Source organism: Podarcis raffonei, chromosome 13, assembly GCF_027172205.1.
Source record: "Podarcis raffonei isolate rPodRaf1 chromosome 13, rPodRaf1.pri, whole genome shotgun sequence".
Classification (NCBI taxonomy): domain Eukaryota; kingdom Metazoa; phylum Chordata; class Lepidosauria; order Squamata; family Lacertidae; genus Podarcis; species Podarcis raffonei.
Genome location: NC_070614.1, coordinates 54,017,885 through 54,044,069, shown reverse-complemented (window position 1 = coordinate 54,044,069; position 26,185 = coordinate 54,017,885). Strand labels below are relative to the sequence as shown.

The following is a 26,185-nucleotide window of genomic DNA, read 5'->3' as shown; positions in this document are numbered from 1 at the left end:
GAAGAGAAGACTCTCTGGAAAAGACCCTGATGTTGGGAAAGATGGAGGGCACAAGGAGAAGGGGACGACAGAGGACGAGATGGTTGGATAGTGTTCTCAAAGCTACCAGCATGAGTTTGACCAAACTGCGGGAGGCAGTGGAAGACAGGAGGGCCTGGCATAGTCCATGGGGTCACGAAGAGTCGGACACGACTAAACGACTCAACCACAACAACAACAACAACTGACTGGAACAAACATCAGAACGTCTCTTTTCAATCACGTGCATGCTGCCTTTTCCCAGCACGTTCAAAAGCGGGTTTACGGCAACAGAATGGAAAGCCGAATCAAAATAAAACCACAGCTCATGCGTCCATCAAATGTTTATTACGGTCAACCGGCCATTGAAGGAGTACAAAATATTTTTTTTTTAAATACAAAATTGAAAGAACAAAAGGTGAAAAGCTGGGAACGAACAAAGTTAAAAACCCTGCAGTCATGGACTTTATTTATTTAATCTGTAATCCCCATGCTCTTTTTGATGGCGATCTCATTTCCTTTCGGTGCGGACACGGCTCAGTCCCTGCTAGCCTCATTTTCCAGGCTCAGTCATGAACTGCTACATAGCCGGCCAGCTTCTTCCACCAGTCTGAGTGTGTGCCACATTCAAAAGAGTGCCTAGTCGCCATAAATAAATACAGAACAAGGGAAATTCGTCACAGAGGTGAAAAATGGCTTGGTCAAGTTTCTGTAGAAACATCTTCTTCTCTTCCTCGTCGCAGCCTGAAGGGGCAGCATTTTCCTCCTCTGTCCCTATTTCCAGAAGCTGTTCCAAAGCTCTACACAGAAAGAAAATATTTTCATATTGTGTCTCGCGCCCAGCTGGAATCTCATTGGCGTGCTGCAACTCATCAGCAAATCGGCTGACTTCTCTGAAGAGCAGGAATGTTGTGTGCCTTCTCAATCTGTTGCATTGTCCGATCGAAACAAGGGCATGGGATATAGACTCCTGAACCTGAAATCTGTTGAGGTGGCTACTGTTCAATACAACGTCTATGAGTCTTTCCACAGAGTCTTCCAGCTTCTTAAAACACTTCCCCAAGATCTGTCGAGATACATCAGCATCGCTTAATAACTCGGTTATGACGGCACAAACTGCCCGAGTCATAAAATCTGAGAAGGGCACTTCGGGGAAACTATAGGCGGCGACCAGGCCATCGAGCAACCGAGAGAAAGAATCAGATATTGCGGAAGAATCCCTTCCGAGTTTTCCCAAGTCTGTTCTTAGACCGCCATGCTCTGCCAGCCGCTTGAGCTCAAGGAAACGCCGTAGGAACTGTATGTGAGGAACCAAAGACTTGCTTGGGCCGGCACGGGAGGAAGCCAACATGGACAATACGGATGAAGCGTCGGACGCAGGACCGCGCTCGCTGTGGCTGAAGGCAGCTGAGACATCTTGCGTGTCCGCCAGGTCGTCGTTTGAGACGCTGCACCCGGAATCTTCCAAATGGCCGGATTGATCGTCCACACGGACAGGGGCCAGGGCTTCATTGCTGGCTACGGCTGGATCCCCGTTCTCCAAACCGAACCCCGGGTAAACTTTGTTCAGGAGGAGCTGCTGCCTCAGGCAAACCACTTCCGCTTCCAAAGCTTCCACTCGCGATTTCTCCCGGGGATCCTTTCCGGACACTATCCTGGCCAGGTGCTCCGTGTGCTCCTTGCCGCTTATGCCGGGTGGCTTCGAACGCAAGACCGCCAGGGCCAGGGCCAGGCGCGAGGCTTCTAGGAACCACGCTGCGCCTCCGCCATCTTCCGTCCCCAAAAGCGGAGGCCCCGGGGTCCGGCCTGAAGTGGGGGTCAGTCGCCATAATCCAGCCCCCAGGCGATCCTGGCCTCGTTGGTCAGAAGGCCCAAGGCCGCCGCCGGAGAGCGCCAGGGTCGCCCGAGGCAGAGACGGCCCCAAAAGAAAAAGGCCCTTTTAAGAGATTTTTTTTCTAATTTTTTTCCTTGGTCATATGTATTTTCTTTTTCCTTTGTATTTTCTTTTGTTGTAAATATGTATGTTTTCTAACTTGTACTTAATAAAAATTATTTGTTAATTTTTTTTTAAAAAAGGCCCTTTTTCTGCACAATCGCATATAAACAAGGACTCCTTGCTTCTTAAACTGCGTGGCTTTAACGGCCGGTATTAATTGTACTTTTTAAGGCGTGTGCATGTATGTGCAAAACTATATCTATACAGCACATATATTTTTTATGTTTACATATTATATATTGATATATATGATACATAAATCTATATGAGGTATATATGGCCGTATTTAGATCTCTATATAGGCACCTATAGGCACCTACACAGGTTTTTTATTACTATTATTTTTTTCCAAATTGGGGCCATTATCCGCGGCCTTTGGAGCCTCCTCCTCCTCCCCCGCCAGTCACTTTTCTCGGGCTCCCCGGGGCTATTTATACCGCGCCCTTGAGAGGCGCCTCAGGGTGGGGCCTACAAGGCCCCGGAGCGGGAAGCGCCTCAGGGACACGTGACCTCGGAAAAAAAAAGGAACAGGCCCCGCCTCCCGCTGGGGACGCTCGACTCTTTTTTTAAAAACTATTTTCTCTTCGCGGGCGTCATTTTTCGGCGTGAGGGCGTCAGAGCGAAGCGCATGACGTCATCGCCGCAGCCAGGATCGCCGAGCGGGCGGGGAAAAAAAGGCGCTTCGGGCGCGCGCGTGTCACGTGATACGCCTCGGCGTCCGAGCGTGCTGCTCCAGCTTCGGCCTTGGTCACGTGATGCTGAGGCGCGGCGCCGGCCTCGCTCTTCTGCCTCTGCAACACTCGAGGGGAGTCGGGTGAGCGTGCGCACGCGCACGAGGGGAGAGCGAAGGACTCCGTACACGTGACGAGCGTGAAAACGGGACGCCGGGCGCTCACGTACGGAGGCGCGACTGCGCCTGCGCGACGCCTCGGGTTTTTTCTTTTAACCTTCTCTACCCGCCTTTCCCCCGCCACGTGACCTCCCCTCCTCCCCGGCCTGCCTTTGGGCGCCCGCGTCACGTGACCGGGAGGAGGGCGGCCATCTTGGTTACAAACACAAACAAGCGGCGAGAGGAGGAAGGAGAGCGAGAGAAGCGGAGCCGTAGACGCCGCTGCGGCCTCCTCCTCTTTCCCCTCTCCCGTCCCCCCCTCTCCTCCTCCTCCACCCCGCGCGCGCGGAGCAGTTGCGGGTAAGAGACGCCGAGGGGCCGCCCCCCCTCCTCCCCCCGTCGCCATGGGAACCGGGGAGCCCCCACCCCACTCCTCCCTCGGGGCCCCGCCCTCCGCCGTCGCCATGGAGAGGGGCTCCCCCCTTCGCAACACCCCCCCAACACACACACACACGCCGCCCAGGGAGAACGAGGGCCCCGCCCCCTCGGGCGGCTGCGGTGCCCGCGCCGCCCCTCCCCCCTCTCCTGCGGAGGCGCCTCATGGAGACGCAGGGGACCCCCCGCCCCCCATAAAAAAGTGCCTGGCCTAAACGCCTTTGCTCCGTCCTGGGAGCCTTTGCATTGCGCCTCCCGTTCCCTTGCACGCCCTTCCTTTTTTAAAAAAACGGGGGGCCCCTCTGCTGCACCCCCGGACCCCCCTCGCTCTCGTGCATGGCGGCGGAGGTCGTCCTCTTGCGTGTGCATGCAAAGCCCCGATGCCTCTTGCTCTCGCTGCTGCAAAAAAAAAGCCCAACCCAACCCATTCGCCTTGCAGCCCTGATTGCATTGTGCCCTTGCCGCGCTCGCCCTGCGGAGGCCCGTTGCACGTTTCTGCAAGCAGGGGGGAAGCCCCTGGGGCAGGACGGACACGAGACTCTCCCCACCCGCCCCGGCCCCCTAGGGCTCGCCCTGTGGTTCCCCGGTGCCTGTGCAAAGAGGAAGGGTGCGGGGTGGCTCCGGCGCCCCTGAAGGTTTTGCCGCTTCGCCACTCCCCTCCTGTCATGCTTGCGGAGAACTCGAAATGACGCGGGCTGCGAGAGGATTGCCGTGGTTCCCTGCAACGCTCCCTGTTTCCTTAGGAAGAGATTTGGGGGGCGCGTGTGCGCGCGCGGATCAGAGAGATCCGCAGTTCGGTGGAGTTCCAAGTTCAGTGTTGGGACAGGATCCTGTAAGGTCACCAGCCTGCAGAAAGCTATTGCATGACAGATAAACGCTTCTTGGGCAAGGCAGGGCGACGATAGATACTGTGGCATTCTCTTGCTAAATGACCCGTAATAATTTGCACCCACAAACTCCACTGCCAAAATGATGCCTTTGAGAAGCCGAGTGTGATATGTGGGGTTTTGGGAGTCCTGGTTTCCTTTCTTTTAGTCTCCTCCTCAAATATTATTCCCTTCCTGCCTGTTGAGTTAGTTTTGATGCCACCTCCTTATAAAGTTTGGGTGTATAACTCGCACGTGGACATCTGTGTATGGAAGTTGTCTGTACCAGGGCACAATGTTTTGACCTGTGCGGCAACAGCTTCTGTGTGGCTGGTTGGCTGAAGAGAACCTCTGGCGGGAAAAGGTGGTTATCTGCAGCCCTGTAATGTGGTAGCAAAAAACTCCTTTAAGAGGTTTTAAAAGGCAGTTTGGCAGTGGGGAGTTTCATGCCTACTGCCCAGTCTTTGATTACTTATGTTTGAAAACAGTTAATATAGGAATACCTCGCAACCAGTATTACAGCCTTGGGACATACCCTGAATGCCAGTGCACTTGGCAGTGGGTGGCTTGTGTTGAAGTCTGGCTTTCTGGCCAACAAGCTCTTGTTCTGCTATAAAGCCAGGGGCATGTGTGTGGTGCTGGTTGCCATATCTGAAACAGATACGGCAGTATTGGAGTGTGTATGGCAGGGGTAGGCAACCTAAGGACCATGGGCTGGATGCGGCCCAATCGCCTTTTCAATCCGGCCCGTGGACGGTCTGGGAATCAGTGTGTTTCTACATGAGTAGAATGTGTCCTTTTATTTAAAATGCATCTCTGGGTTATTTGTGGGGCATAGGAATTCGTTCATTTTCCCCCTTCAAAATACAGTCTGGCCCACCACATGGTCTGAGGGACGGTGGACCGGCCCACAGCTGAAAAAGGTTGCTGACCCCTGGTGTATGGTGTAGGCGACGCTGAGTAAGGCAGAGCAATGGTCTGACTCTGTATAAGGTGGCTTTCTATGGAAACCATCAGATAGCAGATATATTTTGGAGATTTCTTACCTTTTGTGGGGAAATAAACAGAGAATAGATTTAGAAAGCTGTACACAGTGCTGGGAGTGTTGAATAGATTCACCCATTGTTGGACCACAGTGCAGCGGATGCAAAGTTATTCGCTGGCCCGACTGCAACAACTCACTTTCAACCTTCTGTGGTCTAAAAGGGAAAGGGGAAAACACGCTTTTCTTTCTTTTTAAAGAAAAGCCTCTTCCTGCCTGGAGGTGGTGACTTGTTGACATGTCTGTTAATAGGTTGTGGTGGACACGTTTTGTGCAGTGTGCTATTAACCTGTGGAATTCATTGCTGCAGGGTATAGTAACTGCCTCCATGCTAGGTGGACTTGCGTACGGTCATCATCAGCAGTCACCACCCATTCTTCCATTGAGAAACTGTTTTTCCCATTAGTAAATTTGGGTTTAGTTATTTTCATAATATTGTTGTTGGGATCTTGGCAGTTGTGTGATGTTCAGATAGTCTTCCGAAATGCGCAGTTGCGCCTGGCAGAGGACGACAGCTTGTGTTCCATGGAGTTGTGTGGTGGCTGTCTGTTGCTTCTTCTGGAGTTGGTGCTTCGTCGGCCAACCTGGTCTGGTGGGGCTCTTCCATTCTTTGAATGGTGGGCAGGGTGAGGGAGGCAGGCAGACAGTTCTGAGGCCACATCTCCACAGAGGAAGGAGAGGAAAGTAAAACAGTTCTTTGAGTTGAGTTTTGGGCACTCGGGAGACGAGCTCCCCAAGATACAACCTTCCTGGATTTCTAGTGTCTGTGATCGGAAGAAAAATATTTCCCTTGATGAAACTACACTTTATTAGGGGTCATGATTAATCAGATTGCTGCAGACGCGGCCACTTAATCCATTCTTGTTCTGCAGCCGCTAGTGGCCAGATCACACCCAGGGGGTGTGGTCCTGCATTGAGTTCACACAATTAACTGTGCTAACCCCTGGTTGTCTGAACTTGCAAAAGGGTGGCCAAAATGGCAAAAGGGACCAGAGTTTTGCAGCGCTGAAACAGCAAAGGCGCATGGAGTGCCTTTCACTAGGCTTACGGCCCCTCCTGTGTGGAGGGAGCTTGTTGGAGCTCTGGTGGCGGCCTATGGGTTAGGCGTCTGCAATGCACTGTGCATAGTGCGGCCTAGGACCCACGTACTTACGGGACCGCCTCTCCTGGTATGCCCCGCGGAGGACCTTAAGGTCCACAAATGACAGCATTTTGCATGTCCCAAGTCACAAGGTGGTTTGGTTGGTCTCAACTAGGGCCAGGGCCTTTTCAGTACTGGCCCCGACCTGGTGGAATGCTCTGTCACAAGAGACTAGGGCCCTGCGGGACTTGACATCTTTCCGCAGGGCCTGCAAGACAGCTGTTCCGCTTGGCCTTTGGTTTGGACTCGGTCTGAGCCTTATGTTTCCCTCCCCTTATGGTCTTGCTCTACGGGCTACTATTAAAATGAGGCTGCATTTTAAATTACATTTTAACCTGTATTTTAAATAGTTCCCCCCCCATTATATTTTTACTAAAATTTTATTGGTGTTAGCCGCCCTGAGCCCGACTCTGGCCGGGGAGGGCAGGGTATAAATAAAATTTATTATTATTATTATTTTGAAGACTTCTCGGAAACAGCACCGAGCTCAAAACACAGCCACTTAAGGCTGCTAATTGGGACCTGGCACTGGCAACTTTTCTCAGGGAGGCTTCAGAAGCCCCACTGGTTTCTGGTCTGTTTCGGAGCAATAGCGCCTGCCCTTAAAGCCCTCTGTGGTTTGGGAATCGTAATACTGGAGGGCACGTCTGCTTCCACATCAAATCTGGCCATGCACAGATCACCCTTCTCCAGGCACCCCATGACCTAAAGCAGCCTTCCCCAACCAGGTGCCGTCAGGATGTTGTGGACTACAACTCCCGTCAGCCTGAGCTAGCGAGGCCTGATGATGCTGGCAGTGCTGGCGGTTGTGGTCCAGAACAGCTGGAGGCGTCCAGTCGGTGAAAACTGTATCTAAAGCAGGCATAGGCAAACTCAGCCCTCCAGATGTTTTGGGACTACAACTCCCATCATCCCTAGCTAACAGGACCAGTGGTCAGGGATGATGGGAGTTGTAGTCTCAAAAACATATGGAGGGCCGAGTTTGCCTATGCCTGTTCTAAATCAAGGCCTGCTTTTGGGGCTCTCTAGCCATGGAGCCTTGCTTCATGCTTCGGCTAATTAATATCCCTGCTGAACTGAAGGGTGGTGTAGCAAAGATTTAAATAAAGTAAAAAAAAAAAAAACACATAGAGACTGTGGACAATCCTCTGGAGGTTTTTAGCTCTGTGTTGTGTCCTGAGCCCAAACTCTCTTCCTGCACATAGGAAGGTCTTGTCCTAGCCGAAGCTCATATGTAAATTGCCTTGAGACGGTGGTTTAGAAGGTGATTAATAAATCAGTGAGAATAGCAGTACTACAGGGACGCGGGTGGCGCTGTGGCTTAAACCACAGAGTCTAGGACTTGCCGATCAGAAGGTCGGCGGTTCGAATCCCCGCAACGGGGTGAGCTCCCGTTGCTCGGTCCCTGCTCCTGCTAACCTAGCAGTTCGAAAGCATGTCAAAGTGCAAATAGATAAATAGGTACCGCTCCAGTGGGAAGGTAAACGGCGTTTCTGTGCGCAGCTCTGGTTTGCCAGAAGCAACTTAGTCATGCTGGCCACATGACCTGGAAGCTGTACGCCGGCTCCCTCGGCCAATAAAGCGAGATGAGCGCCGCAACCCCAGAGTCGGCCACGACTGGACCTAATGGTCAGGGGTCCCTTTACCTTTACTTTTAACAGTAGTGCAGTGGTACCTCGGGTTAAGTACTTAATTCATTCCGGAGGTCCGTTCTTAACCTGAAACTGTTCTTAACCTGAAACACCACTTTAGCTAATGGGGCCTCCCGCTGCTGCCGCGCGATTTCTGTTCTCATCCTGAAGCAAAGTTCTTAACCCGAGGTACTATTTCTGGGTTAGCGGAGTCTGTAACCTGAAGCGTATGTAACCAGAGGTACCACTGTAGTAAGCTTGGAAATGCTGGCCCAGGTCCCAGCATTAAAACCAGCCTTTTCCCAACCTGGTGCCTTTCATGTTTTGGACTACATCTCCCATCATGTCCAGCCAGCAGAGTTGTGTAGTGCTGGGGCTGATGGGATTTCCAGACCCTAATGCCTGGAGGTCACCAGGCTGGGAAAAACTGATTCAAGAAAGGTATTGTGGATGAGGGGACCCTGAAGAGACACGTTCACCGTTTGCAAGCAAAGTCAGCCAGAGTACATACATGTTCATTGCAGCGCCAGAGTCCTTGTCGGTCTGAAGTGCTGAATGGTATGTGACAAGCCAAATATTATACATTAGAAGAGATTAAAAAGTTGAGATGCATAATATATGGACCGTGGTTCTTTGGTGCCTGTTACAAATTCCTTGATTTTCCGTAAATGGTTTTTCTTAGCAGTTCCTCGTGTTCCAAGTCATTGGAGTTCTCTTCGCCTCACCTCTGGAAAGGGCAGGCAATATCACCAAGGGGCTGGAGCAATGTTTGGACGTTGGGAAAGGTTTCAGTGTTTGGGGCTTTCCGTTTAGGGAAATGGCTAGTAAGGCTGGGGGACGACATGATCGAGGCATGTTAAGATTATGCACAATGTGAGGAAAGCAGCTAGGAGGAAGCTTTTTCCTTCTCATAATGCTTGAACGCAGCGGGGTCATCATATGATTGACGAATGCTGGAAGTTTCAGGGGAGGGAGGACAAAGTCCTTCATAACAGCACATGGTTAAGCTCTGTCATTTGGTTTTCCTGGGTCAGTGGTGTCCAAACTTTTTTCAAAGAGAGCCAGATTTGGTGAAGGGCCGTGAGGGCCAACCACATTTGTTGACCTTTTTTTTTAGGATTGAAGTTGTTAACTTTTTTTTTTTTTTTACCCCAGGAAATAGACTGCCACAGGAGCCAAGTTAAATCGACTGGTGGGCCGCATTAGCATATTTGTGCTAGGTGTGCTGGAGTCTACCATCTTGCTTTTAAAAGAGAATTAGGTAAAGTCATGGAAGAGAAGGCTCTGATCTACCTTTGCTGCTGAACAGTAAAGGGACGCAGGTGGCACTGTGGTCTAAACCACTGAGCCTCTTGGGCTTGCCAATCAGAAGGTCAGTGGTTCGAATCTCCGCAACGGAGTGAGCTCCCGTTGCTCTGTCCCAGCTCCTGCCAACCTAGTAGTTCGAAAGCACACCAGCACAAGTAGATAAATAGGTATCACTGTGGCAGGAAAGTAAATGGCGTTTCTGTGTGCTCTGGCTTCCGTCACGGTCTCCTGTTGCACCAGAAGCGGTTTAGTCTTGAGAACAGCATTCTGGGCTAGATTGGGAGCCTGGTGGGCCTTTGGCCTGATCCAGCTGCTCTGCTTTAGGCCTCATCTTATGGACTCTGGATAAATAGTTCAGTTCTAAAGAATTGATCGGTAAACTTTAGGAAGAATCCCGGATAGTATTTCAAGACGATTGAAGGGAATGAATGGTCCAAATAAATAGCAACACACTTCAAAAATATTGTGCGTGTAAAAATAATAGAGTTGGTTGTTCCTTCTGTTTGGTCAACCAGCATCTTCCGTTCAGGCTGCTCTGTCCAGTCTAGACATGAAACCTCTGGCTGTGACTGAGTTGGGAAGCTGCGTATGCAAGCAGGACCAAGGAGAAAGACTTTCTTTCGGTGGTGGGGATGATGATGATAATGATAACGATAATAAAATTTTATTTATACCATGCCCTCCCCAGCCAGAGCCGGGCTCAGGGCATCTGACGCCAGTAAAATTACAATAATTTTTTTTTAAAAAAAAACAGGTTAAAATATAATTTACAGTGGTGCCCCGCAAGACGAATGCCTCGCAAGACGAAAAACCCGCTAGACGAAAGGGTTTTCCGTTTTTCGATGCGCTTCGCAAGACGAATTTCCCTATGGGCTTGCTTCGCAAGACGAAAACGGCTTGCGAGTCTTACGATTTTTTTTCGCTTCCCCCCCCTTTTCTAAGCCGCTAAGCCGCTAATAGCCTTTTAGCAGCTAAGCCGGTAATAGCGCTAAACCGATAAGCCGCAAATAGGGTTGCTTTGCAAGACGAAAAAACCGCTAGACGAAGAGACTCGCGGAACGGATTCTTTTCGTCTTGCGAGGCACCACTGTAAAATGCAGCCTCATTTTAATAGTAGCCCATAGATCAAAACCATAAGGGGAGGGAAACATAAGGGTCAGACCGAGTCCAAACCAAAGGCCAGGCGGAACAGCTCTGTCTTGCAGGCCCTGCAGAAAGATGTCAAGTCCCGCACGGCCCTAGTCTCTTGGGACAGAGTATTCCACCAAGTCGGGGCCAGTACTGAAAAGGCCCTGGCCCTAGTTGAGACCAACCTAACCACCTTGCGACTTGGGACCTCTAAAGTGTTGTCATTTGTGGACCTTAAGGTCCTCTGTGGGGCGTACCGGGAGAGGCGGTCCTGTAGGTATGTGGGTCCTGGGCCACATAGGGCTTTAAAGGTCAAAACCAGCACCTTAAACCTGCCCCTGTACTCCACCGGGAGCCAGTGCAGTTGGTAAAGCACTGGATAAATGTGATCCCACGGCAAGGACCCTGTAAGAAGCCTCGATGCTGGAGTTTCTGGGTCAGCTTCAAGGGCAGCCCCGTGTAGAGCAAGTTACAATAATCAACCCTGGAGGTGGCCATCGCATGGGTCACTGTGGCCAGATCTGGGCGAGAGAATGGTGCATTTATTGCACTTCTTATGTGCGTTTCATCCCCGGGTGCCTGTGTTGGATTTGTTGTTGTTTAGTCATTTAGTGGTGTCTGACTCTTTGTGACCCCCCCTGACCAGAGCATGCCAGGGTCTTCCACTGCCTCCTGCAGTTTAGTCAAACTCACGCTGGTAGCTTCGAGAACACTGTCCCACCATCTCGTCCTCCGTCGTCCCCTTCTCCTGGTGCCCTCCATCTTTCCCAACATCAGGGTCTTTTCCAGGGAGTCTTCTCTTCTCATGAGGAGGCCAAAGTCTTGGAGCATCAGCTTCAGGATCTGTCCTTCCAGTGAGCACTCAGGGCTGATTTCCTTCAGAATGGAGAGGTTGGATCTTCTTGGTTAGGTTTACAACAATATAAAATGCAACATTTAAGTTGGTTAAAAAACCTTTGCAACCAGAAGGACAGTAAGGTACAGTAATACAAAATATTGGGAGTGCTGACCATGGTTTGCTTTCCTACTGTATTTTGGATCTCCTGCCTCAAGCCTTGTTCTCCTTCAACCCCTCTCGGCTTTTGGCTGCCCCCTTAAGTGCATTCCAGGTGTTGTATGTGGCGCTCAAGAGACAGGTGGAGTTGAGAGCCTGCCAGGTTGGACTTGGTCAGGCTCTCTTTGCTGCAGGCAAAGTCTGGTTTCCTCCATTGTCAGCTCCACTCATCCGCTGTCAGCGGAAAGGTTCGTGCAGCAGCGCTTTATTCTGAGCTACTGCAAAGCACCCTGCCCATTGTCTCAGCTGCGTGGCTGTCCTTGCGGATTTATTTGGTAGCCTTCGTTTTGTCACTTGCGTGGAGTTTTTGTCTGGCTGTGGAACCAATATCTGGCTCTGGCCGTGGAACCAATATCACAACATGGACTTCAGACCAGTCTGGGACGATACGTTGATATATTGGCCAGCCCTAGTTTGCCAACCAGGCGTCTGTTTTTGGAAGCCAGTAAGCAGGACCTGGGACGCGGGTGGCGCTGTGGGTAAAAGCCTCAGCGCCTAGGGCTTGCCGATCGAAAGGTCGGCGGTTTGAATCCCCGCGGCGGAGTGCGCTCCCGCTGCTCGGTCCCAGCGCCTGCCAACCTAGCAGTTCGAAAGCACCCCCGGGTGCAAGTAGATAAATAGGGACCGCTTACCAGCGGGAAGGTAAATGGCGTTCCGTGTGCTGCGCTGGCTCGCCAGAGCAGCTTTGTCACGCTGGCCACGTGACCCGGAAGTGTCTGCGGACAGCGCTGGCTCCCGGCCTCTTGAGTGAGATGGGCACACAACCCCAGAGTCTGTCAAGACTGGCCCGTACGGGCAGGGGTACCTTTACCTTTTTAAGCAGGACCTGAGTGCGAGAGTGCTCTGATCTGCTGTGGTTTCCAGCAACTGGAAATCAGAAGCAGTGGGAGTGGAACAAAGAAGCTGTGAGGGTTAGTAGAAATTGGTGGCAAAGTTCTACCTACATGACCAGAGTCTCTTCTTGATTTATATTCCACCATCCAGGATTTGGGGCTGGCAATAATAATAATAATAATAATAATAATAATTATTATTATTATTATTATTACAGCACACAGACAGTTTGACCCCCCCCTCCAGTCCCTAGGTTCCTCTGTTCCTTTGGCCTTGCAGGACAGGAGAGAGGGAAAAGGCTTCCTAAAGAATTGGCTCCCTGCGGTCAGAGAACGTGGGACACTTCTTGGAAGTTGGAACTGAACAAGCACCATACAACTATACTATTACAGGAATAAAACTTTCTCTTCCTTGAGAGTGAGCAAGCAAAAGAGTACCTTGTCGTTGATGATGATGATTCCTTTTTTTAAAATACATTTTTATTGGTTTCTTAACCTCATTTCCAACCATCATTTAACATAATTTCTTATACAATATTTTAGACTTCCGTCAACCACCTGTGAAGATTTTCCGTTCTTTATTCCTTGTTCTGCATTGTTCTGCATTTCTTAATTTCAACTATTACTTTTAATTATCATTGACTAATAATTCACATCATGGTCTTTCTCGCAATATTTCAAATAAACCTCCTTACAGAACTTCTTGCAGTCCTACTAGTGTAATCTGTTCATTACAATTGCTTTTCAAATAGTTCAAATATTTGCTCCAGTCTTCTATGAATCTCTGGTCCCGCAGGTTTCAAATCCTTCCTGTTAATTTATCTAATTCTGCATAGTCCATTAATTTTATCTGCCATTCATGTTGATGATGATTCCAATTCACTTAAATGTCCTATTGTCCGAGGCTGAACTTTTGATGTTGCCGTGGTGGTGATTGGGGGGTGGGGGCTCTTGTCTCAAGCGGCACCTTTAGTTCTCCTGCTTGTTGGGTATTTGTGAGCCGCCGATGAAAAGAACAAGCCCTTCCGAGATGCCCAGCCTAGCATTTTGTTTCAAAGAGTTTCCATTTTCTGTGGGTGAAGAGCTCTGGGTGCTGCGAAGCAGGTACCTCCGAGAAGCCCACAAGCTGCCCACGGAGGTGACTGAATGCTCCCAAACTTTGAAAAGGTGCAGGAAGGAGCAACCTAAATGATCAAAAGGCCAGAGGAAGCTGTAGGCTCAGTGGGATTTTCCAGTGAAACTGAACGATGGAGGATTCAGGATAAGGCAGATATTCTCACATGGCACATGTTAAAACTGTGGAATTCGCCAACACCATCAAATCATAGAATTGTAGGGACCCCAAGAGTTATCAGGTCCAACTAGATCATAAACGGCACATGGCCATCCTCTCGTGGGAGCTTGTTCCACTGTCAAACAGAGCTTACAGTCAGAAAGGCATTTAGGATATTTAGTCGGAATTGCCTTCCTTGTCATTTGAATCCGTTTCGATCCTGCCCTCTGGAGCAGCAGAAAACAAACTTGCTCCATCTTCCATGTGATGACAGCCCTTTAGATACTTGAAGATGGCTGTCCTATCTCAGTCTTCTCTTTTCCAAGCTGAACATACCCAGCTCCCTCAAACGCTCCTCATCAGGCTTGGTTTCCAGACCCTTTGATCATCCTGGTCTCCCTCCTCTGCACACCTTCCTGCTTCAATGTCCTTCTTAAACTGGGGTGCCCAGAACTGGACACAGGACTCCAAGTGGGGTCTGGCCAAGGCAGAATAGAGTGGGACTATTACTTCCCTTGATCTGGACACTAGACTTCCATTGATGCAGCCTAGAATAGCATTGTCTTTGTCCATGGAGTGGACAGCATCTTAAAAAGCAGAGACATCACCTTGCCAACAAAGGTCCGTATAGTTAAAGCTATGGTTTTCCCAGTAGTGATGTATGGAAGTGAGAGCTGGACCATAAAGAAGGCTGATCGCTGAAGAATGGATGCTTTTGAATTTTGGTGCTGGAGGAGACTCTTGAGAGGACAGATCGTGAAGCCAAGGCTCCAAGACTTTAGCCACCTCATGAGAACAGAAGACTCCCTGGAAAAGACCCTGATGTTGGGAAAGATGGAGGCCACAAGGAGAAGGGGACGACAGAGGACGAGGTGGTGGGACAGTGTTCTTGAAGCTACAAACATGAGTTTGACCAAACTGCGGGAGGCAGTGGAAGACAGGAGAGCCTGGCGTGCTCTGGTCCAGGGGGTCAAGAAGAGTCGGACACGACTAAACGACTAAACAACTAAACAACAAGAATAGCATTAGGTTTTTTTTTGCTGCTGCATCACACTATTGACTTATGTTAAGCTTACAGTCTACTAAGACCCCTCGATCCTTTTCACACTTACGGTTGACAAGCCAAACGTCCCTCATCTTAACATTTGTGCAGCTGGCTATTCCTGCCGAATACAGAACCTGACATTTCTCCCTGTTGCAATTCATTTTGTTAGATTTGGCTCAGGTCTCCAATCTTGTTAAATTCATTTTGAAACCCAAATCTATCTTCAATGGCATTGGCTACCCCTCCCCATTTATTGTCACCTGCAAAATTTGAGTAGCATCCCCTCAATTCCTTCGTCCAAGTTGTTTATATAAAGATGTTGAACCACAAGAGGCCCAGGACAGAACCCCGCATCACCCTACTTGCCACTGTTTTCTGTGATGACAAGTAACTTTTATCAGAAAAAGAAACGAGATTTATCTGGCATGACTTGTCTTTGCTGGGTCTTAGTAATCACAGCATCCTTTCCTAAGGACTGTTGAATTATCTGTTCTGGCCCCAATAGTAGGTTAACGCAGGTGAGCAGGTTTATGTAAAAAAATTACCTGTGTAAAGAAGGCAGACTATTGCAGCTAATGGCATATGTCCCAAAAATCCATAGAGGAGAGACGTGGACTTTAAAGCCCAAACTCACATGAAGTCGTTTCCCCTCCTACCACTAGGTGGCACTGCTTTTGTGTTCTCAGTGGTTTTCAGTTTAAAAATTCGCTGGCAATTTTTCGCTTTCCAGATGTTCTTCTTGATCCATAAACTCAGGATATCCAAGTAGAGTGGGACTCCCTTAAATTGCGCTCCTTTCTTCTTGGGATTATTCTGACTCACCATCTTCTCCTCCTCTTTCGTTTTCTATCTACCTTTTCGGTTTCAAACAATAGACTAAACGACTCAACAACAACGACTAGTGTTGGGGGCAGTCTGCCTTGGAATACTACCGGTTCCTGGAAATCCCTGGTGGGGAGAGTGGCTCTCATGCATGTCGGCTTCCCATAATGCGAATCTGGTTGGCCATTCCGAGAACAGGATGGTGGGCTGAAATGGGCTCCCTCTGGCCGCTGGTCCCACTGACAGGTTCTTAGAGTGATAGCCCTTTCCTACTGCTGCTCCCCAGCAGCTGCTGGCTCGGGTGCATGCGCCGCCTCTGAAGATGGAGGGATTCTGTTCCCCAGAGCATCCGGCTTGAAACGGAGAGCCAGGGTCAGACCTCGCTTGACCACGAAGCTTGCTGGTGGTCTTGGGTCATTCATTCGTAATAGTCATAAGCCTGCCCTCACTGGGCGTGTCGCTTTACAGAGTACAGTGGTACCTCTGGATGCGAACGGGACCCGTTCTGGAGCCCCGTTCGCATCCTGAAGCGAACGCAGTCTGCATGTGCACGGGTTGCGATTTGCCGCTTCTGCGCATGCGCGTGATGTCATTTAGAGCGTCTGCGCATGCGCAAGTGGTGAAACCCGGAAGTAACGCATTCCGTTACTTCTTGGTTGCCGCGGAGCGCAACCCGAAAACGCTTAACCTGAAGCTACTTCAACCCGATGTATGACTGTACAAGAGGCCAGGATTCTGACCTGCAGGGGTCAGGTGTGCGTGTGTGTGCATGTTCACATTTCTGAAATTAACAGAGGGGGAGGCATTGCTTGATCCCAGGGGCCTGAACTAACTTTTGCAGGAAAGAAGTCTGAGAAACCGAGGTAGATAGTGGTGATGAGAGATGAAGTTCTAGAGGCAAAATTAATAGGTGATAGACAGACTAATAAAAGTAAAGGGGACCCCTGACCATTAGGTCCATTCGTGGCCGACTCTGGGGTTGCGGCGCTCATCTCGCTTTACTGGCCGAGGGAGCCAGCGTACAGCTTTTGGGTCATGTGGCCAGCAGGACTAAGCCGCTTCTGGCGAACCAGAGCAGCGCACGGAAAGGCCGTTTACCTTCCCGCCGGAGTGGTACCTATTTATCTGCTTGCACTTTGACGTACCTTCGAACTGCTAGGTGGGCAGGAAGACAGACTAATAGATAACATTAAAACTGGCAAATTGCTGGGTCCAGATGTGAGTTCTTAAAAGAACTCAAAGGTGAAATTGCTGATCTTCTAACAAAATTACTTTCCCCTATGATCAGCCTCTACTGGAAAGTAGCCACCGTAACTCCAGTTTTCAGAAGGGTGTCCAGGGATATCGTGGAAATTACGGGCCGGTTATGACCCAGGAAAACTGGCGGTAATTATTGTTAAAGATTTAAAAAGCGTATAGAAGAAAAATCTTGCTGAGGCAGAACCAGCATGCCTTCTGCAAGAGCAAGTCCCATCTCACGTGTTCCTTACAGTTCTTTGAGAGTGTCAACAACCATATAGATATAGAGACAATAGTCCTCTTCTCTTCCATGAATTTGCCTAATCCTCTTTTAAAATCTGGGTTGGTCACCATCCCTGCCTCCTGTGGCAGCGAGTTCCATAGGTTAACTATGCGCTGGATGAAGAAGTCCATGAGTTCTAGTGTTACGCGAGCGGGAAGGGAAAATCTCTCCTCTCCTTTCTCCATGTCATGTGGAACTTTAAACTTCTATCTGGCCATTGAATGGTAGACTTGGGAAGGACCCCAGGGATCATCTAGTCCAACCCTGTAGCGTTCCCAAAGCAAAGGAAGGATTGGACTCTGATTAATAGAATACACACGAGGCTTGACCAGCAAGACTCTGGGAGGAGTGTGTATAATAATTCCTGCCCACCCCTTGGCCCAGGTCGTTTTATTCACAAAAGAACTTTTTACACAGTGTTTGTAAGAACCAATCAGATTTCCTTTGAGCATTTCAAAAAAACCCACGAGGGATGAAGTTAAAACTACAAAGAAACCATTTCCTGCTTGAGCATGCATATGTAGTTCAGAGTAAATAAAAGAGGGAGCAAGGAGGAATGCTTTTAGGAAACCCCAGAGGTCATAAACAAGTGGTAAACAGGAGTGGCAGTATTTACCATCTCCTTCCTGGCCCCTAAGATCTATCTAAAGATTAAACTACATCAAAGTAACCCACTATCTTTATGTACTGAGGATGCCCGATGAAGCAACCAGTCTGTGTTTCAGAATGCTTATACGTGCCTGTCAGGTGTAGAGAAAGCAAATGGCAGAGGTGGAGAGGCCTGTGGGATTCGATCAGAAACTATTGTCAATGAATCAAACCCAGTCAGCGCAATGCTTTCATCTCCGACACAAGGGTTTGCTTCGTATTTCATAATTCCTCATAGTAATCCCGCCTGGCCACTACATCTGAGGCAGGTGGCCACCCAGCCTCTCCAAGGAAGGAGAGGGTTTTGTCTAAACTTAAAAAGTCCGAAGCACAGCAACTTTCTACAAGGCAGGAGCCGGCTAGCGCGGTTCCCGATCTTCCAGCCCCATGCCGTCGGCCTACGGCCAGGTGAACTAAATAATAATAATATATTATTTATACCCTGCCCGTCTGGCTGGGCTTCCCCAGCCACTCTGGGCGGCTTCCAACAAAACACTAAAATACAATAACCTATTAAACATTAAAAGCTTCCCTAAACAGGGCTGCCTTTAGATGTCTTCTAAAAGTTTGGTAGGTGTTGTTCTCTTTGACATCTGGTGGGAGGGCGTTCCACAGGGCGGGCGCCACCACCGAGAAGGCCCTCTGCCTGGTTCCCTGTAACTTGGCTTCTCGCAGGGAGGGAACAGCCAGAAGGCCCTCGGAGCTGGACCTTAGTGTCCGGGCTGAACGATGGGGGTGGAGACGCTCCTTCACGTCTACTGGGCCTTTGAGGCCGTTTAGGGCTTTCAAGATCAGCAGCTAAAGCCACATGTCTGAGCAGTCTCCCCACTGGAGTGCATCGACGCCAACCCCTGCTCTGTCTCTTCTTCCAGAGAGTTTCTCCGATGTGAATTGAGCCGCGGAGGTCGTGTTGCGGGGGCCCCAAGGCCGAGCAGTCTTCTGGGGAAATCGCCCGTGGCTTCTGGCCGTACGGGGCTCCGGGAGCAGCGCCGCTGGGAGGACCGCTCGCGTCAGACAAGGAGGCCGACTCTCCCTCACCTCCCGCCGCGCTCTTGGCTTTGCCGGTGACCCCCATCCCCGTGGCCACTGGCAAGGGGGCGGCGCGCTGTGGGGCTGCTGCTGGGGTGAGCATCTGCCCTGAGATCTACAGGTATAGGGCGATTGTTATTATTATTACTACTTGTTGCGGTTGTTCCTTCTCTCAGTCTGGGAGTCCCCAACAGAACGCCAGATCAGGCCGGAGCAACCCATACTGCGTGGCTGCAGGGTGGGCAGACACTATTGTATTTTTGGGACAGGGAAGAAGCACAAGCACCTTCCCCCCCCCAATAATATTTATTAATTTTCAATAAACGTAACACAAAAGAAAATATGCAACAACACAATAGAGCAGTGAAAAGGAAAAGAAAAAAAAGAATAACAAACTTAAAATACCTAAACGGGGGGGGGGGGATTCAGTTAATTAATTAAAATCCTCTTTCATATGCATTAATTGACTTCCTCTAATCTCCTCCATCTGAATTTCCTCTTAATTTGAATGTAGCAGTTTCCAATATCATTATTTCTAAAAACAACATTACAGTCATATTCCAATTTCTTTACCTTTCTTATAGTACATTTTCTTATTTAGATATTTAAATCTAATTCAATCCTAGGCCTGATTGGTTTTTCCAAGTGGTTACATATCTTTAATATTAGAACATTTGTTCAAATAGTCTTTAAATTTCTTCCAGTCTTCTTGGTGGTCCTCTTCTTTCTGGTTGCGGATTCTCCCGGTGAGATCAGCCAGCTCCATGAATTCCATCATCTTCATCTGAAGCACAAGGACCTTTTTTGCTGGGCTGCATGTCATTCGCTCTGGCGAGTCAGTGGCATGCTGGACCCAGACCACGCAAAGAGGGGCAGCAGAGGCAGTATGCCCGCCTCACCCGCCTGGGCTTCCTGGGCCACCAGCCCCAGGCTTCTGGGCAGCGCACCCCCAAAATCACCAGCCCTTCTGTTTGAATAAGCTTCAAGTTGTAATACAGTGGTGCCCCACAAGACGAACGCCTCGCAAGACGGAAAACCCGCTAGACGAAAGGGTTTTCCGTTTTGGAGGTGCTTCGCAAAACGAATTTCCCTATGGGCTTCCTTCGCAAGACGAAAGCCCATAGGGAAATCTCCGGGACAGCGGGGAAGCGCAGCGCGTCTTCCCCACTGTCCTCGGACCTCCTCCGAAGGCTGGCGGTGGGGCGGAGAGACCTCCTCCCGCTGCCAGGCTTCGGAAGGCTGCTCCGAAGGCTGGTGGTGGGGCGGAGAGACCTCCTCCCGCCGCCAGCCTTCGGAAGGCTGCTCCGAAGGCTGGCGGTGGGGCGGAGAGACCTCTTCCCCCCCCAGTCTTCGGAAGGCTCCTCCGAATGCTGGAGGTGGGGCGGAGAGACCTCCTCCCCCCGCCAGCCTTCAGAACAGGTCCGGGGACAGAGGAGAAGCGCAGCGCACCTTCCCCTCTGTTACCGGACCTGTCCTGAAGACTTGCGGTGGGAGGAGGGTTTTCCTCCCCACTGCCAACATTCAGAATGCTGTTCTGAATGTTGGCGGTGGGGAGGAAAAACCCTCCTCCCACCGCAAGTCTTCAGGACAGGTCCGGTAACAGAGGAGAAGGTGCGCTGCGCGCCTTCCCCTCTGTTCCTGTACCTGTCCTGAAGGCTTGCGGTGGGGAGAAAAGCCCTTCTCCGCACCGCCAGCCTGGCAAGCGGTCTCAATAGGAACGCATTAATTGATTTTCAATGCATTCCTATGGGAAACCGTGCTTCGCAAGACGAAAAACTCGCAAGAAGAAAAAACTTGCGGAACGAATTAATTTCGTCTTGCGAGGCACCACTGTATTCCTTTGCTCTGTTTTCTGCAGGTTCCCTGCTGTTGAGATTGGACTTCCCAACCTGAGGGGGTGTTCCGGGGCGGATCCTTGTTAAGCTATAACGCAGGTGGGCAGCATGTTTGAAAGACCCCCTTTCTCCTTCTCCTCCTCCTCCTCCTGTCAGCCACCCCCAGCCCAGAAGCCCAGGACCCGGAACCTCTAGTTCTCTAGAGACCCCTTTCTTCCTTCTTTCCACCTCTTGGCTTAACTCTGTAGGGATGTGAGTGCACTTTGTCTCAAACTGAGAAACCCTTTTGCTGTGGTTGCCATAATAATAATAATAATAATAATAATAATAATAATAATAATAATAATAAAAAATTATTTATACCCCGCTCTTCCTGGTTCAAAAACGGGGCTCAGGGCGGCTAACAACAAATTTAAAACCCCACATTTTTCGCTTTATAAGACGCACCCGACCATAAGACGCTCCTAGTTTTTAGAGGAGGAAAACAAGAAACAAGAAAGCAAGGCAAAGCCTCTTGAGCGAAGAGGCAGGAGCGCTCCGGCTGCGCTCAAGAGGCTTTGCATGGCTATCCCTGAAGCCAGAAGAGCAAGAGGAATCGGTGCGTACTGATCCCTCTTGCTGTTCTGGCTTCAGCGATAGCTGCGCAGCCTGCATTCGCTCCCTAAGGTGCACACACATTTCCCCTTACTTTTTAGGAGAGGGGAAATGCATCTTATAGAGTGAAAAATATGATAATTATAAAAGCAGCATAAAAAACAGTATAAAAACATGAATAACAATAAAATTCAAAAATCAATTAGATAATCCCCAGGGTTAGCTGGCTGAGTTGGTCCTACTTGGGCCAGCGAGGAGACCAGGGGAGAATTAGCTGTGGGGTCTCAGAGCAGGTGATCTTCATAAAAGGAGAGGGAAGGGAAGGGAAATAAAAGATCAGGCTGGATTCAAATTAAAGGCCAGGCGGAATAGCTCTGTCTTACAGGCCCTACAGAAGGAGGTTAAATCCTGAAGGGTCCTTTGACACCCCTCTCCATCTACCACAGAGCCACCGGTTAGAGTGTCAGGCTAGGACCTGGGCGAGACCAGGGTTCGAATCTCCGCTCGGCCCAGGAAGCTCAGTGGGTATGACGTCAGGGGGGACGGACAGTCACGGCCTGTCGGCCTAAACTACCTGGAAGGGTTATTGTGGGGTTTAAACGAGGAAAAGGAGAACCACCACATCAGCCACTTTGAGCTCCTTTGGAGGGAGAACGTGGGCTGTGGATGCAATAGATAACTAAATACCATGAATACCAGGTTTTTGGGGAAGAGAAGAAAGAAGACGAACGCCAGAGGAAAGCCAGCCCAGGAGCGGTAGAGATGGCAGCCGAGACACTGAACTTTGGGCCAGAGTGGTGAGTGTGTGTGTGTGTGTGTTTATATACATTTTTATTGGGTTTTTTAACATACCATTTCCAACAATCCTATAACATAACTTCTTCTCTTATACAATGTTTTAGACTTCCGTCAACACCTCTGTTATTTATCACTTATTCTGCATTTCCTAATTTCTCTGTTACTCTTAATCATCATTCTCCTCATAGGCTTTCAATATTTCAGATAATCCTCCTTACAAAACTTCCTGCAGTCCTGCTAGCGTAATCTGTTCATTACCATTACTTTTCAAATAGTTCGTATATTTACTCCAGTCTTCTAAGAATCTCTGGCCCCTTCCTGTTAATTTACCCAATTCTGCATAGTCCATCAATTTCACCCGCCATTCTGAGTGTGTGTCTTTTGATGCTGTGCTGCGCCCAGAAAGGCCCTCTGGGGCAGAGGGAAGCCGGGGCAAGCAGCCGACCTCCAGTGGGGAAGGAGGACTTGCTGGACCTGAGGGGTTGAGTGGGAAGAGACAGCTCCCTCCTCCCTGCTGTTCGCCTGACACACCTCCTCCCTCCTCCTCCCTCTTTCCTCAGGCTCCGCGCTCTCTCCAGTGGCGGGAGTGTCGCTTCCCCCCCACCCTCCCCTGCCATGCCAAAGTACAAGCTAGCCGAATACCGATACGGGCGGGAAGAGATGTTAGCACTTTACGTGAAAGACAACAAGGTGAGTGCCGCACGGTTGCGGGTCGTGCCCCCAGCCTGTAGAGCTGCTTGACCCGGGGCGGGTGGTGGGGTGGACCCAGGTGCAAATTGCCTTCTCCTCTCTGCTTACAATCTTTGAATTGCCGTATTTTTCGCTCCATAAGACGCACCTAGTTTCTAGAGGAGGAAAACACGGGGGGGGGGGGAATATTCTGAATCAAATGTTGTACTAAACTGTTTAAAGCAGCAAATCAGGCAGTCCTTGTCTGCTTTGCTGCTTTAAATTTGCTGCTTTAAAGCGAGCCGCGGAGGGGGGACGGAGGGGGACCGTGGCTCCCCTTCCTTCCCTCCTCTGGGGCTCGCTTTAAAGCAGCAAAGCGGACAGGAGCCGCTTACACCTCCCTCCTCCGCGCAGCATTTGCTTCATGAGACGCACAGACATTTCCCCTTACTTTGTAAGAGGGGAAAAGTGCGTCTTACGGAGCGAAAAATACGGTGCCTTCCCTTTTGCTAAGCTGAAAGGGAACAGCAATTGCTGATGCCAGCTTGCTTCCTTTGCCCCCTTCCTGTATCTTCTTTACTTTCCCCACCCGTCTCTGAGATCGACCCCTGCCAGAGCGTTGGTTTGGGTCGGGAAGAAGCTGGGTGGGCTCCTGATGGCTTCCTTTCCGTGCTCCTCCTTCCACAGGTCCCGGAGGAGATCCAGGATAAAGAGTTCTCTGCCATTCTCCAGGACGATCCTCTGCAGCCTCTAGCGTTGGTTCCCTTAACGGAAGAGGAACAGGTAAAAGCAGTGGCGATGGAGGCTGGCTCCTAGCCACAACGGCTGTGCTGTGCCCTCCACGGTCGGAGGAGCCGTGATTCTGAATCTCAGTCGCTGGAAAACGTAGGAGCGGAGAGTTTTGCTCCTGCGCTTGGATCCTGGTTCCCCATTTGGGCACCTGGTGGGGCACTGGATGCTGGGCTTGATGGGCCCCCTTTGGCCACACCCAGCAGTCAGTCAGTTTTATTGCACATGGCCAAAGGCTGCCGCAATGTACTCAGAATCATCCAACAATTCAAAGAAAATATAGTGGACTGATACAAAAAAAATTTATCAAGACATTTCCTACTCTAAACAGAGCTATAAAAGTATCCTAATATACAAGTAAAGACATTCAACAATAAAATTTATAAGCTAAAATTGTCACATGGCCACTAATGTATTAAAAATTAATGTTAATTAGTACAGTGTGCAATTATATTCGGAGTTTGGTGATAAAGAAAGAATATAGCTTGATGTAGATAGGGTCAAATAAATTCATCTCCTTTACAGTTGGTGGCTACCTTGGCTATATAATTTGCTCTAATTTTCCTAGCAGCAGTTGCAAAGAGTGCTACATGCCAGGTCACATACTTATCTGTGTCTGCGAGGAGATATAAAATCATGTCAGAGGGGTTCTGGCCAGGGGACCTTGTCCTTATAGGTGCTAAAAAATCATTCTCTTGCATCATTATATAAGAGGCAGCACAAGATATAATGCATAAGGTCCTCTACTTCAGGACATCCCCTAATGCAAACGCGTTTGTTTGTTGGCATGCCTCTGCGTCTCCCATCTCTATAAGCAGAGTTTATTTTATTTAATCGTAACTCTGTAAAAGCTTTCCGAAGTTGCGCAGAAGTCCATTCATTAAAATAAGATGTATGTTCATTGGCCTCTCTTGAGTTTAAAATATAATGGGGCGCATGTAGATGTGTACATAGAGTTTAGATCGTTTTTAGTTGCCACTGCCCTTATGGTTCTTTTAAAGATATTTTTCTGGGAATATAAGGGAAGCAGTCTCTTCTTACAGTCTTCGTGATGCTTTTGACAAAGCGTGGATCCAGAGGCTGCCTCTTCTCAAATTCTGCTCTCTCTCTCCCCCCCCCCTGCCAAATCTGCTTCAGAGGAACTTCTCCATGTCTGTGAACAGTGTTGCGGTGCTAAGGCTGATGGGAAAGGGGGCTGGGGCTCCCCCGGCCGGAGTCTCCCGGGGGAGAGGCAGCACCCGGAGCCGAGGTACGGAGGCATCCTGGAGGCGGGCGGGTTGGCTCCCTTTCCTGAAAGCCAGTGTGGTGTAGTGGTTAAGAGCAGTGGATTCGTAATCTGGGGAACCAGGTTCGATTCCCTGCTCCTCCACATGCAGCGACTGGGTGACATTGGGCTACTCACACTTCTCTGAAGTCTCTCAGCCCCACTCACCTCACAGAGTGTGTGTTGTGGGGCAGGAAGGGAAAGGAGAATGTTAGCCGCTTTGAGACTCCTTCGGGTAGTGATAAAGCGGGATATCAAATCCAAACTCCTCTTCTCTTCTTCTTCCTGTCTTGCCACCTTCCCCTGCTCTCACTTGGGGAGGCGGCGAGTGGGTTCCTGTTTCTGAAAGCCGGTGCAGTGGTTTGAGTGCCGGACTAGGACCTGGGAGAGATCAGGGTTCAAATCCTCCTGCTTGGCTATGAAGCTCCCTGGATGGGTGAGCTTGGAGGCCGGTCAGTGTCTCTCTCAGCCTCACCTACCCTGTTGAGGGAATAGGGGAGGAAGGGAGAGAACTGTCTACACTGCCGCTTTTGAGCTCCTTGGAAAGACAAGGATGCGATATAGGTAAAGGGACCCCTGACCATTAGGTCCAGTCGTGGCCGACTCTGGGGTTGCGGCGCTCATCTCGCTTTATTGGGCGAGGGAGCCGACGTACAGCTTCCGGGTCATGTGGCCAGCAGGACTAAGCCGCTTCTGGCAAACCAGAGCAGCGCACGGAAATGCCGTTTACCTTCCCGCCGGAGTGGTGCCTATTTACCTACTTGCACTTTGACGTGCTTTCGAACTGCTAGGTTGGCAGGAGCAGGGACCGAGCAACGGGAGCTCACCCCGTCATTGCGGGGATTCGAACCACCGACCTTCTGATCGGCAAGTCCTAGACTCTGTGGTTTAACCCACAGCGCCACCCGTGTCCCAGGATGCGATATACATGCAGTCAATCAATTGATGTTATTTTGACACCTTACCTCTCTCCACCCCACAACTAAACAGGCCGTGGCCGTGGCGAGAGTGGCTTTTACCAAAGAAGCATTGAGGAGGCAGAAGGGGCGTTTGGCCGCGGTGGGGTCCGCGAGATACATCGCAGCCAGAGTTGGGATGACCGGTGAGTAGGGGTCCCAGGGGGAGCTGTGTCTGTGGGTCGCTGTGGGAACCTGCTGCCCTCTTTCCTTGCTCTGACATCCTCTTCTTCTCCTGCAGAGGAGAACGACGGTTTGAGAAGCCAATCCGACGGGAAGGAGGTACGGTGATTTCCCACCTAGATCGCAGGGTGCTCAGTGGGTTGGCAAGATTCGTCCTACATGCAGTTTGCCCCGCCAGCTTTCTTCCTACCTTGTGCAGGAAGGGAACTGGTCCTGCCAGCCCCCTTTGAAATGAGGAGCTGTTGTTAGCCTGTGCGCATTACTGGCAGCAGAGGAGAGCTATGCCCCTATTGAAGTGGCCTGCTGCTGGGGGCTTCGCTCGCCTGTTCTGGTTCTGGAGGGTGGGGCACTCCATAGCTCTCTCACCATTCTGCTAACTCACCTGTACGCAGTTTCTTTTTGCATATGCCTTGCCAGGGAAGCGCTTAATTGCAAGGGGTGTGTGTGTGCGCGTGCTTCATCTTTCCCAGCTACTCT

At 50.1% G+C, this 26,185-nt stretch overlaps 2 protein-coding genes across 4 annotated transcripts in view; one reads left to right on the top strand and one right to left on the bottom strand.

Moving 5' to 3' along the window:
- Positions 1–500: 500 nt before the first annotated feature.
- Positions 501–18,666, bottom strand: LOC128399241 (meiosis-specific protein MEI4-like). The gene is given in 2 exon segments (XM_053360479.1): positions 501–1,954; positions 18,421–18,666. Coding segments are annotated over 2 exon segments (1,629 nt in total). The 3' UTR covers positions 501–571.
- Positions 18,667–20,478: 1,812 nt separating this feature from the next.
- Positions 20,479–26,185, top strand: part of GIGYF1 (GRB10 interacting GYF protein 1) — a 31,140-nt gene continuing 25,433 nt past the window's right edge. For all 3 annotated transcript variants that reach the window (XM_053361180.1, XM_053361181.1, XM_053361179.1), the window contains exons 1-7: positions 20,479–20,554; positions 21,749–21,846; positions 22,408–22,537; positions 23,204–23,299; positions 24,443–24,554; positions 25,560–25,671; positions 25,767–25,807. In XM_053361180.1, the coding sequence (XP_053217155.1) occupies positions 21,812–21,846; positions 22,408–22,537; positions 23,204–23,299; positions 24,443–24,554; positions 25,560–25,671; positions 25,767–25,807 (526 nt within the window). In that variant the 5' untranslated portion in view covers positions 20,479–20,554; positions 21,749–21,811. The remainder of the gene's footprint in view (positions 20,555–21,748; positions 21,847–22,407; positions 22,538–23,203; positions 23,300–24,442; positions 24,555–25,559; positions 25,672–25,766; positions 25,808–26,185) is intronic.